The sequence below is a fragment of the Trachemys scripta genome, chromosome 2, assembly GCF_013100865.1.
Source record: "Trachemys scripta elegans isolate TJP31775 chromosome 2, CAS_Tse_1.0, whole genome shotgun sequence".
Taxonomy (NCBI): domain Eukaryota; kingdom Metazoa; phylum Chordata; order Testudines; family Emydidae; genus Trachemys; species Trachemys scripta.
The window spans coordinates 160,710,808-160,724,026 of record NC_048299.1 but is presented as its reverse complement, the minus strand read 5'-3'; the positions used below and the strand labels follow the sequence as shown (position 1 = coordinate 160,724,026).

General features: G+C 44.6%; 2 protein-coding genes across 3 annotated transcripts in view; one reads left to right on the top strand and one right to left on the bottom strand.

Annotated features, from left to right (window-relative positions):
• Window positions 1-41: 41 nt before the first annotated feature.
• DROSHA (drosha ribonuclease III) overlaps window positions 42-13,219 on the top strand; it is a 107,184-nt gene continuing 94,006 nt past the window's right edge. The window contains exons 1-4 of one of the 2 annotated variants that reach the window (XM_034762066.1): window positions 42-189; window positions 6,019-6,879; window positions 10,390-10,482; window positions 11,500-11,731. In XM_034762066.1, coding sequence (XP_034617957.1) covers window positions 6,026-6,879; window positions 10,390-10,482; window positions 11,500-11,731 — 1,179 coding nt within the window. In that variant the 5' untranslated portion in view covers window positions 42-189; window positions 6,019-6,025. The remainder of the gene's footprint in view (window positions 190-6,018; window positions 6,880-10,389; window positions 10,483-11,499; window positions 11,732-13,219) is intronic. The other variant, XM_034762065.1, reaches the window with a different exon arrangement.
• On the bottom strand, window positions 6,983-7,406 carry RPS18 (ribosomal protein S18). The gene is given in 3 exon segments (XM_034760536.1): window positions 6,983-7,113; window positions 7,116-7,202; window positions 7,205-7,406. Coding segments are annotated over 3 exon segments (420 nt in total).

The window sequence follows — 13,219 nt, the reverse complement described above, 5'->3', positions numbered from 1 at the left end:
GCCGGTCCCTTCCCCTGCCCATTGCCCGCCCCTCTCAGTGACCCGGCGCGGATGGTTGCGGCGGGGTTTCCGCGCGATGTGGATGCTCCTCCCTCCCTTTTCCTGTTCCGGAGCCGGTGTCTGCCTGGCTGGTGCCCGGCCTGCGCCGCGGGTGTCTGGCTCCACGGGCTGCGAGGGGGGCTCGTTCAGGTAGGATGGATGCTCCCGCCCCCTTGCTAGGAGAGCGGGTCAGATTGGGGGAGGGAAAGCGAGCCTCCCCCTCTCCCCTTAGTGCTAGGAGGGGGCTCCCTCTTCCCTCGGTCAGTGCCCCCGCTCCCTTCTCAGGAACCTGTGTCCCCCTCTGCTTCCTTTTCCTTCCCGGCTGGGTGCTTTGCTCGGGATTCTGGGTAGCATTGGCGCTGGCTGGGCTAGATTCACGTGGGTCCTTCCCCCTTTTCACTGGGTGGTTTAGATTTGAGGGGGCCCAGAAACCCGGCTTCGGTTTCGCCTGGGCCTGGGGTTTATTTTAAGATTGACTCCCTCTTCCCCCCGTAGAGCTCTGGCTACAGACCTGTGTATTTCCCCTGCATTTTGTTTCATGTGTACAGCAGCTCAGTTGAGTTACAGGTTGATGGCAAAATCCCAACTCATCAGAGTTTTGCCTGGCTTCAAGGTTTGTCCCATGCTAATGGCTTGTCCGCACTAGGAAGTTGTAAAAAGCAACAGAGGGTCCTGTGGCACCTTTGAGACTAACAGAAGTACTGGGAGCATAAGCTTTCGTGGGTAAGAACCTCACTTCTTCAGATGCAAGTCGTAATGGAAGTTGTAATGCTTTAACATACCAGTATAGTCAAAACTGTATAACCCTCCCTAGTGTGGATGCAGTTATCAGTATAAAGATGCGTATAGTGGTATAGCTGTTGTTGTATGGGAAAGGAAATAGCTATACTGGTAGAATTAAAGTGGTATAGCCCTGGTACTCTGGATGCAGTTACATCGGTATAAAGGTGCTTTAGTTATTCCTATAGAGGAAAAGGAATACCTGTAGTGGCATAAGTCACTTTTTATGCCATTAAAAATATCATCCCCCTAACTGAAATAGCCCCTACCTGGTAAAACAACTTTTAAGTGTAAACAAGGCCTAAATGTGATGCACTGCTTCTACAACCCTATCATATCTCTCAGACTGACTGTCTGATGGCCTCTTGCTACTACCCTTTCTGGCTTTAAGGTCAGACATAAGGTGCTGTCTGTTAGTAGGGTGGAGTGAAAATAGAGAGATTACTTCCAGACTTTTCAAACAACATGCTTGTAGATTGCTAGTATGGGGAGTTTGGGTGTATCTGTGTTTAGATACGTAAATAGCTGCCATCACCACTGAGCACCACCCATCCCCACTCTGCTCCCAGCTCTGCTCTTGGCATAAATAGCTGCCATCACCATAGTATTGGTGGGAAGAAAAGAGAGTTTATTAGGGCTTGTCTACACTACAAAATTAGGTTAACTTAATTTAGGAGTGTGGGGTACTGACAGCTGTGTGGGACTCGCAGCTGGATCAAGCCTCCCTTGTCCCCCTCCCCCCCCAGCTCTGAAGTGACAGCCTGAGCTGTGAACTCAGTTTCACAGCATGGAGCCTACCAGCAATGAAATTGACATTCTTGTCAGTTATAGGTCTGCCTCTGGCTCAGAGTGGCAGTGCAAGGCTCAAAGCTGAAGCCATGAAACTGACAAGAATGTCAATTTCAATGACGGTAGGTTCCCTGCCCTGAAATTGAGCACCCTGGTGCCTCACAGTTGGGTTGTCATCCCAGGGTGGGGGCTCCAGCTGTGAGTCCAGTGCCTGGCTGACTGCTGGGGGTGGGCAGCTGTGAGCCGCATGCTGTGAAAGTGAGAAGAATGACAGCCAACAGGCAATGTAAGTAAATACACCGACATTAGTACTATGTCTTTTGTGGAGGGGGAATTATTATGTTGGGATAGCAGACCACTTACTTCGTCGGAAGCATCATTGTAGTGTAGACACTGACATAATTAGGTTGACCTAAGCTGCCTTATGTTGAACTAACTCTGTAATATAGACCAAGCTTGAGGTTTAAATGTGGACCCAAAATGAAGCTAATTAAAATTGCAACAGAGGGAACTTCGAAATGACTTGTGCATTCTACATTATTCCACAACTTTTCATTTTCAAATTCATACTTTGTTATCTGCAAGGTGACTAAATTATGATAGTGCATCTGAGAACATTATTTCCATAAGAGATGTGGGTAGATCAAGGACTGTAATCAGAGACAGTTGATGAATATAGTCCTTCCTTAGAATATTTATTTTTTCTTATGTGACAATCCCTCAGCAGAAATATACGCGGTGGGCTGCTCTAAGGCACCATTGTGTAGAGGCCTGTGCTCTAAATTGTCTAAGGTAACAAAAGTCCAGCTAGTTCATTATATACAATTGTTGATAAAAGTCAACAGAAAACTAAAGACAGGCTGGATTAGTCCAAACAGAAAGATCTATTGCAGAGGTCCCCAAACTGTGGGGGGTTCAGAGGAGCATTCAGGGGTACATTGCATGGCCCAGGCCAGCCTCCATTGGGGGTGGGGAGGGAGCACCACCCAGCCCCACTCTGCTCCCAGCTCTGCTCTTGGCCCCGCCTCCAGACGCTGCTGTGCACCCGGCCACAGCCCCACTCCTGGCCACGGCCGCGGCCGCGGCTCCATTTGCAGCCCCGGCCCCTCTCCTGGCCCCAGAACCGCCCTCAGCTGAGGCCCTAGCCTTGCCCCCCCCCATACCTCTGTCCGCATTTCCCCAACCCCATCCCCGGAGCTGCGGCCCCGCACCCAGCCCCAGCTCGAGCGGTGGTGGTGGGGGAGGGCTGCGGACAGGAGTGAGGGGGGATGCAACACTGGAAAGGTGATATCAATAAACTAGTGATCCCCAAACAAATATTGTGTTAAGATCATGATTGGTAAACAGGAAAAGGGTGGGACTGGAAAGCAGGCCTAATTGGTGAACAAAATAATGAGGGAATGAACTATTTTGCACAATACCCCTTTAGGGGATCCTTTAAAAATGAGGCCTCTTGCATCCGAAGAAGTGAGGTTCTTACCCACGAAAGCTTATGCTCCCAATACTTCTGTTAGTCTCAAAGGTGCCACAGGACCCTCTGTTGCTTTTTACAGATTCAGACTAACACGGCTACCCCTCTGATATTTAAAAATGAGATTTTTGCTGGGGAGGTCATGACATGAGGTGAAAACACATGGACTAGAAGGAATAAAAATACCATCACTGTCTCCAGAGACCTTGGGATCCACCACAATGCCACTTGGACCTTTGTTGTCCTGCTCCTGAAAGATGTTCTGATCAGATTGGGCCAGAGAGATGGACCCAGGGACTTCACCACCTCTACCATCTAAATTCTGAGCAGCACTTGGAATGTCAGACCTGGCTTCCTGCTGACATCACCTCCCTCGTGTCTTTTTTCCTTCCCAACCTTATTTTAGTTCTCCTCTTTTCTGTTTTTCTCCTTTTGCCTCTGCCTAATAATAATCTGATTTTGCTGGCCAAGACTGCATCTTTTACAACAGTGCTGTGAGCCCATGACCAGAGAGGCAGCTAAAAACAGTATCTTAAATAGCCCAACACTGGTACAAATTTGCCAGGTCTCAGAGCGGCTGCTAAGATCATGTGTTGTGCCCGTGTTTCTCCAAGTAAGAGCCAGAAACAGAAACTGCATTTTTAATCTTTGCTATTCTTGTGTGTGTGTTTTTAAAGATAGCAGGGTCAAACTTTAACAACAACAGCTCCAGCCCATCTCAACTAACCTTTTCTCTTTCCCCCAAAAAGGACAGTTATTACCATCATTTATACAATCAGACAGTCTGTCAAACAGGAAGGGGGGAGGGAAGTTTCCTTATAAAAACTCCGTGCCATTAAAGGGAATATGGAATACTGTTAGAATGGAAGCAGTACTTAATGTTTCATATGTCTAATGCTTTAAATGTTTTTTTCCTTCTTTTTCTGCATCTTTAATAAAAGCTTATTAAGTTTTTTTGAATGGTGGCTGTTGCTACAGGACTAGGCTTGCTGCAGGCTGTGTGCTCTAAACCCGAAACCATGTTTAATTGTTGTGCAGTGATAGGGTCTCATTAATACCTTTGGCTCTCTGAGCCCATTTATTCCATTGAAATTAACAGGGAATGTGATTATGCATTGGTTATCCCTGAATTTGGCTGCAAACATGCATCCAATTTGTAGAGCATCTGGCTAGGTAAATGACAAGTGGAGGAGTTAATGCTTACTTTTAAAATCATTGCATGTTTTATTTATTTCTTCATCCTTCATGGGTTGCTTGTTTTCTTAGATTGTGAGTTCTTTGGCTGAAAGGATTGTGTATGTTTGGAAATTGCCAGGTGTGTTGTGGACACTGACATAGCCCCAATAATAATAATAATAATTAATAATTAGTAATTAATAAATGAAGTGTTGCACCTCACCATGTTAAATAACAAGGCTGAAGCTCTGGACAAATCAAGGCTTCAGCCTGGTTTCTCAGTTAGGGCTGATCAAACCTTCACTTGATTGTGAAATGTCGATACAGTTCAAAGTACCCTGCAAAGTACCCCACCAATTAAATTAGAGGACAAGAAGATTGGAAGCAGGTTCCCAAATATGGTTATATTTGTAGGGTAGACAAAGCCTTTATGATTCAAGGAAGACTTCATATCTTTGACACAGGTCGTTTAGTTTTTATACGTTCCATTATATGAAATTACCCCGATTATATTTTAAGATGCTGGTGGTGGAGTTCGATATTTTCTTTGTGTTTTAGAGGAATACTGTCAAGTTGAATATCACATTTAACCCCCCCGCCCTAAAATAAGGAGGTTTATGTTACCCCTTAGAATATCAAGATTGAAATAATTTTAAATACTGAATTTATTTGTACCATTTATGTGTTTCACTTTTTCCTCACATTGAACAATGGTGTTTGACTAGTCACTTTCACTGTCTGGTTCTCATATATTAATACAATGCTGCAGGTTTTGGTTGCAACCACTGCGGGCGGGGTGTGTGTGTGAATCTTTATGATCTAAGGCACTGATTCTGCAAAAGACTTATGCACATGCTTAACTTCATACACTGGGAGTAGTCCCATTGATTTGAATGGGATTGCCTACAGTGTATAAAGTTTAGTATATTATAAGCCTTTTCAGGATTGGGGCCAAAATAGGGAGCATAAACTGCCATTGTCTTTCTGTTTGACTGGAATAGGGTAGCTGGGATTTGATATAACAGGAAAAGTTGGTGAAACCCTTATGCTCAAGGTTTAAAATTGTATGAGAGCCCACCTCTTGTGCACCTTTATAGGACGGTTATTGCAGAAGTCGAAATTCGTGGATTCTGTGATTTATTTATTTTTATAAAAGTTAATTAATTTTGGTGTTTGAAGGCTTTGCATCATAGTGGCTGGTGAACAGGTATGTGTATGAATGATCAGGTAAACGTTTGTCAAACTTTGGCCCCGCTCAGGCAGTGTGCTAGCAGAACATATTACTGGATTAGGGATTTAGGAGAGCTTTTTATGGAAATAATAACCAATATGGAGGTACTGGAACGCAGATTGCTCCTGTCTCCATTGAGGGGAATGACAAAACTGTTGATTTCAGTGGTTCAGGATCGAGCCCATACCACCTGATACAAATTTTTTCTTAGATTCACCATTGGGTATTGATTGATGTTTTACTGATGTACAGTTTTCTCATTGACACCAGAGGACGCCAGGCTATATATGAAGAGAGCAGACTTTTGTAGCTGTCTAGCTCTTGGAAGAGATTGTTTTGCCCTTGAGTTGAACAGAACTGGGTACAAGTAGCAAGGAGTGCCTTGACATTTCAGTTGGGGCTGGAACTTGATATTCAAGAAGTTATCTTTGTTACAGAATAAGGCTTAAAAAGGGTGGCAGACAATTAGCCCTTCCCTCCACCCCGAGACTCATGTGGCATTATACATTTTATCTCTTCTTTTCCGTTGAAGGTGAAAGATGTCTTTCCATTCTGGACGAGGATGCCCACGGGGTCGAGGAGGACCTGGAGTAAGAACGTCAACACAAACCTTCAGACCTCAGAACCTAAGACAGCTTCACCCTCAGCAGCCTTCAGTGCAGTACCAATATGACCAGCAAGTAGCTCCTCCGACTACCTACTCAAGCCCTCCAGCCACAGGCTATGTGCCTCCCAGACCGGATTTTATACCGTATCCGTCCCTGGTACCCCCTTCAGCACAGAGTCCAATCAGCCAGTGTCCCATGAGGCCGCCTTTTCCAAACCATCAAGTAAGGCAGAGTTTTCCAGTCCCTCCTTGTTTCCCTCCTGCTCCTCCACCAGTCCCAAATCCCAGTAATTCCCCAGTACCAGGGGCCCCATCTGGACAAAACACTTTTCCCTACATGATGCCGCCTCCTGCAATGCCTCATCCTCCACCACCACCGGTGATGCCGCAGCAAGTTAATTATCAACCTGTCTACTCTACTGGCTATTCGCAGCAGTCTTTCCCACCGCCTAATTTTAATAGTTATCAACATAACTCAAACTCCTTTCAGAGCAGCAACAGCAATAGCAGCAGTAGCAGTAGCAGTCATTTCCGGCACACAAGCCAATATCAGGTAGAAAAGACCCAAAGTGAACGAAGGTCTCCGGAGAGGAGTAAGCACTACGATGAGCACCGGCACCGCGATCATAGTCACGTGCATGGAGACAGACACCGGCCCAGTAACCATGGAGATCGGCGGGATCGAGGCAGGAGCCCTGACAGGAGAAGGCAAGAAAGTAGTCGGCACAGGTCAGATTATGACAGAGGAAGGACGCCGCCTCGCCACAGAAGTTATGAACGAAGCAGGTAAATCAATGATCTGTGAATTTAATGAGGGCTCAAACTGTTGCCTGGAGAGGGAGAATGTTTTGGTTTGGGAATAGCACTTTATTGCAGATGCAGGCAGAGACTACTTCTTAGAGTCACCAATAGCTCTGTCCCAGCACTTGTCTGTCGTGGTATGCTGGGCTCGCACACGCAGGCTCTGATACACTTGGATTTTCTTTAGCTGCTCCAGGTCCTTGTGCAGTTCGTTGTCCTGCCTGTTGACCAAACCTGGCTGTATTTGCTGGCCTTAATGTCCTTCTGCCTGTTGAAGAATCATTCAGGGATCTTGTACTGTTGAGGTTCTGCATGATGGTGATGACATGCACTTCCTCCTCTGTCAGCTCTCCAGATCTCTTGGTCAGATCAATGTCTGCTTTTCTCTGCACCATGTGGGCACAGTGCTGGCCCACACCCTTGCTGGTGGTGATGGTGGTTTTCCACTGCCCGTTGTTGGTGTTGGGCACTCGGTGGATGTGCTGGAATTTCTCGATGATCACTAGAGACATGGTGGCTGGCTACTTCACACTCCGGGAGAGTTGCTGCCAGGAGTCGGGGGTGCTCTGTGTTGATTATTATCAACTTGTGTATAGAGCCAGCATAGGGCTAGGTGCTTTACAGGCTTTTATGAAGAGAAGGTTCATGCCCCAAGAACTTGGAATCTAAGGCTGTGATCCTGCAAAGAGAACTGTGTTTGCCAATCCTTGCTCTCACTTAGAGCCGCACTAATATCAATGGGGCTCTGCATGGAGATCCATTGACTTCAGTGGGACTCCTGATGGGCCTAAGGATCTGCCTGTGCGGTTCTGTGCAGGATCAAGACCCAGTTATCCAACTCAGGAACGGGTGGGACAGGACTCAACATAAGGAGTGTGAATGAACAGAGGTGTTCCAACTTGTGTTGTCTTTTTAGTTCGACTTTCACTGAGTGTCTTTATGTCTGAAGTATGGATTAGATACCTAACTTTAGGCATTTATTTTAAAAAATTTGAGATTTTATCTTAAGAAGTTTAACCCTTCTCTGCAATTGCATAGGCTTCTTGAAAGAAGTGTGTTTAATTCAGAAACCTGGAGAAGGAAAGGCGTTGTAAACAATGGAACAATCGTTTAAAAAGCTAATGTAACGGATCAGAGAGAGCAAAACGTGATCAACATTCAAGCATCATGAAAAGAAAGGGTTATGGAATATTGTGCATGTTGTAGGTGACTTAAGTATTCACTACATAATTCTTCAAACTAGATTTCAAATTTAAAAGTTCAGTTTCACTCGAAAAGCAGGTATGTTAAAATGGTAGCTTTTTGTCCATAGATTCATAGATTTTTAAGGCCACTGAAATCTGGTTTCCCTGTGTTTTTTCATGTCATATCTGTTCACTTTTAATGGCAAAAAAGATTTTCCTGCTTTGATTTGTTTTGATCCAGTGCTCACCAACAAATCAGATGGCACAGGCCTTGCTCTGGAGATCAGATACTCTAAACTTAGACAGAACACAATAAGAAAAGATGAAGAAAGGGGGTCCAGGTGAAGAAGGGGTAGATAGTATGTGTTAAATTTGTTTGGCTGTGCTTACTTCACAAGGTTACAAGATTTTTGTGTGTGCATGTGTATGTGTATATATACCGGTATGTATGTGTATGTTAATAACTTCGATTCAAATTCCTATTATCCTTGCAGAGCCAACCCAGCTATGGTAGCAGACATCTATCTATTCCTTCTTGTGCATCAGCATGATTATTTACTAACTTTCAGTCAATTACGTCTGTACAATGTGACTGACAGCCATGAGTTAACATCTGTGTCACTGATGGCCAAATTGGGCCTGCAAGAACTTTTTTCCTGATGGTGATGTCTGAGGAGGAAGGAGCCCAGGTTGAGCTTATGCAGTAGTTCTAAAAGCCGGTCCGCCGCTTTTTCAGGGAAAGCCCTTGGCGGGCTGGGCCAGTTTGTTTACCTGCTGTGTCCGCAGGTTCGGCCGATCACGGCTCCCACTGGCTGTGGTTCGCTGCTCCAGGCCAATGCGGGCTGCGGGAAGCGGCGCAGGCCAAGGGATGTGCTGGCCGCTCTTCCCACAGCCCCCATCGGCCTGGAGAGGTGAACTGCGGCCAGTGGGAGCCGCGATCGGCCGGACCTGCGGATGCGGCAGGTAAACAAACCAGCCCGGCCTGCCAGGGGCTTTCCCTGAATAAGCACCTGACCATCTTTGAGAACCACTAACTTACAGGACTAGCAGTTGAGGGGAAATATATTTTTATTTATAAACGGAGTACATTTGATGTGCATATCATTGAAAAACAATAAACCATGGAATCCCATGATTTAAATTTTACAGCTACTTAGCTAAACTTCATCCTTTTGAAGCCCTGAACATTGAAATACAATCTCCAAACTTGCCCTGGGAAGCCTTAAGATCTCTGGTTTCTTCTAAGAATTGCCCCCAAGAAATTGTTTTTAAATGTTGTAACAACTGTGGCTTAGATATAGGTTGTATAATGGCATCTGCAATGTTGGAATTGTGATAACTGGTTAATGGTTGACTAGGGTGACCAGATGTCCCGTTTTTAAAAGGACAGTCCCGTTTTTTGGAACTTTTTCTTATATAGGCGCCTAATACCCCCCACCCATTGTCCCGTTTTTTCACAGTTGCTATGGTTGAGGATGGTCTGAGAAGTATCCATGCAAATCACATTTCTCAGTACAACAGAAAACAACTGTAGGAGCTTTCTTCTGGATGTGATTTTTTATTTTATTTTATTTCAACTGAATATTTATTTTAAAAAGCATCTTGGAGAAAACTCTAAAATATTATTTTGTAAGCTGTCATGCAGATACAGTGATTGTAAAAAGTGCCATGTTATGCTAGTGAGTGAAGGCCACTAACTACAGAACATCGGGAGTGGTGGTGTTTAGGACTGCTTTTGCCTGTAAATTTGCTCATGTATAAGTGTTCACAGGATGTGGGTCATAGTTATGAGGCTGTGGAGACACCTCTTTTTTTATTGGCTATCTTTATTTTTATGCACTTCTGAGGTGGCTATGAAGGTCAGAGGGCCTGTATGAGAAATGTATTTGAATTATTGCTCTGATTCTGAAGTTATTGTGCGTGGAATAGTTTCTTGCTCAGTCTCTAAGTGAAAGAGAATGGTAGCAGGCGGATTAAGCATGCCTTTCATTTATAATAGAAGAATGACAGGCAGAATGGGAGTGACGCTGATGGTGTACTATATCGGCTGTCTATACTGAGTATAAATTAATAGACTATTAAGATAGATGTCCTTATGATGAAAGCGGGAAGATGGAGGGGACTGTCTGTCATAAATTTCTTGAGGAATAGACACCCCAAGGCTTCCAGCTTTCGTGGAATCTAACTATTGGAACACACAACTTACAACACTGCTGTCAATTGACTTAAAACTGGTTCTGTGCAGTTTCAGGAACAGTATTAACAAAATTCAGGATTTCCTGTTTAACCTCTTTGTTTTAAATTCTTAAAGGGAACGGGAGAGGGAAAGACATAGGCATCGTGATAGCCGAGGATCGCCATCTTCAGAAAGGTCCCACAAAAAAGATTACAAAAGAACTGGGAGGTAAGATGGGATATTTGATCTTGAAGGTCTTATCAGGCTGTGCATGTGTATGTGTACATATATCTGCCTCAGGACGGACAAGATTCAGTCCTGGCCTGGTAACAGCTTTCCTTTATATGAAAATGTCATGACTTTAAAGTTTAATATCTTGAGGCCCTACAAAGCTAGAAACAGGAAAATTATACCATTGGACAGTGGACTTCCCTGCTGCACAGTGGGAGCCCCTTAGCACCCACTACTAGCCTATAAGGTACCCTGATCACAGAATTTAAAATCATGACATTGTTACATGTAGAATAACTGTTTTAGGTCATTTTAGAGGTCTTTATGGCTTTGTCTGAGCTCTATCTTGTTGACCTCATGTTAGCTTTATTGGTTTTATAGGTGAAGGGATACAAAAAATAGTCCCAATAATTTTTTGAAAACTTCCTAAAACACTACTAAGAAAGTTTTCACATATTACACAGAGTGAACTGGGAATATATGAAAATCTGATGTGGTGGAAAAGGGTTCTGTCTATGTGAATAATATCACCATTCCATACTCATGCTGATAAAATTTTGATGCCAGTCTTCCCTTCTTTTAAAAAAACAAAAATGTTTACTTTTTCAGAGTATGGCTGATTTGCTTCAAACCTTTAAAACAAAACTAAGCCAACCAACCCCCCACCCCCAAAAATCTCATTTGATGTAAAGATAAGTATTTTAGGCTAAAATGAGGGTTTTTTGAGAGTTACAGTGTGGTCAAAAATAGGACTTAAAATTACAAAGGGCTTTCAGTCTTAACTCTAGAGTTGCTGCTAAGTGACTCCATATATTAGATTTGTACCAAAAGCTAATATTTACTGTTGAAAGTTAACCCCTTAAAATAAGGAAATACCAAGTGAACTCTACTACAAGTCATATGGTAAAATGACCTATTGATTTAGAGTGAACTATTCATTTTGTATTATAACTATATCAATATTAAAAAACAAAACAACTTGTGATTGCTTTTCTTTCTTTTCTCCCATTGAAGCCGATCCCCCAGCCGAGAGAGAAAAAGACCTCGATGGGAGGAGGAGAGAGAGAGGTGGTCAGAGAATCAGAGTGCCAATAAAGAGAAAAGTTATACTGCTATTAAAGATAAAGAGCCAGAGGAGATCATTTCAGAAAAAAATGAAGAGGAAGATGAAGAATTGCTCAAGCCTGTGTGGGTTCGTTGTACCCATTCAGAAAGCTACTATTCAAATGACCCTATGGATCAAGTGGTATGTCTATGAAGACCCCTCAGTTACTATGTACTATCCTTCTATACAGTGATTACTACAAGCATTTTAACAACTTTACATTTTTGTTTTATCCAATGCTTAATGCTCCCCAATTTTCTTTTCCCTCCAGTTTTCTTTTCATCACTCTAGAGTTATTTGTATTTTGGTAATGTAATCCGCAGATGCAGATATCCGCAGACCATGTTTGTGGATAGCGGATGGATGCAGATCCAAATTTTATATCTAGATGCCTGCAAATCTGTGGATATCTGTGGACCATGTTTGCGGATCGCAGATCGGATGCAGATGCTGCTTTTGTATCTGCACAGGGCTCTACCGATAATGACAGTGTACAATTGAATGCAGTTCTCTAGCATCAGGGTCAGCTGGTGAAAGGATGCCTTTACATATGTCCTAGTGATTTTATACAAAGTTCCCATGCTACACTGGACCATTTCTAGAAAATGTTTTTTGTTTTGTTGATTTTTTTTCATTTGTTCATTCTGGAATGATGAAACCACACCATATTTTAAGACATTAATATTGCAAAGCCTCTGTCACAGAGCAAGTATGCCCTGCCAAGGGAACTGTCCTGGATGCAGGGCAGGATGGCCTAATAACCGAAGTCGATGGGGCCACTCTTTGGTGCAGGCCAGGGCGGTATGGCCTTGGGGCTGAAGCCAATAGGACTGCTTATCTAAGTGGGGCAGTATGGCCTGGTGGCCAGACGGGGTGGCTCACCACCCAGGGGTGGGTTGGTACCCGGGGTAGGGAGACCAAGGCCCTCCCTATTCCACCAGCCCAGGGCCCTATCAACGGCGAGTGTAACCGCCACTGAGTCAGCGGGGATCCCTTCAAAACACACTGACTCTGTTCCTGGTTCCACAATCGGATCAATGTCTAGTTCCCCTGGGCTACTTTCTACCCTGTCTTCCTGTGCTGTAGTCCACAGGTACTCTGGCTCTCTAGGGTCATTGGCCGGCGAAGTTCCTGACGACTCCTTTCCCTAGTGGGCTTCCGTGGGTAGCGAGCTATTTACCTGGGTCTCAGTGTGTCTGGCCTCTGTGGTCTGGGGCTCTGGTAGATCCTGAGCGGGAGCCCGCAACACACATTCTCTACTCCTGGGGGAATTCTATGCCACTATGCGTGCACAGAATTTATGTCCCCTGCAGATTTCTTTGCTTCCTCCCAGAAAAATGACTTTCTGATGGGGAAGCAAAGGGAAGCCACAACAGTGGTCATGCAACCCTCCCCAGCAGTATGTTTCGGGGGCCCAGGACAGCCGGCAGAGAGGTAAATCACTGTGGGGCAGGCGGCGGGACTGGGGAAAACCTGGCTGGTGGCTCCTACTGTGTGCCAGGCTCAACTGCTACTCCCGGCTGCAGAAAGCTCTGCAAACTCCCACCTCTGTGCAACCGGTGGCTTGTGCTCCCCAATGCCATGCTGGAGCCTCCACATTTATTTGACAAATACAATTTGCAGAATTTT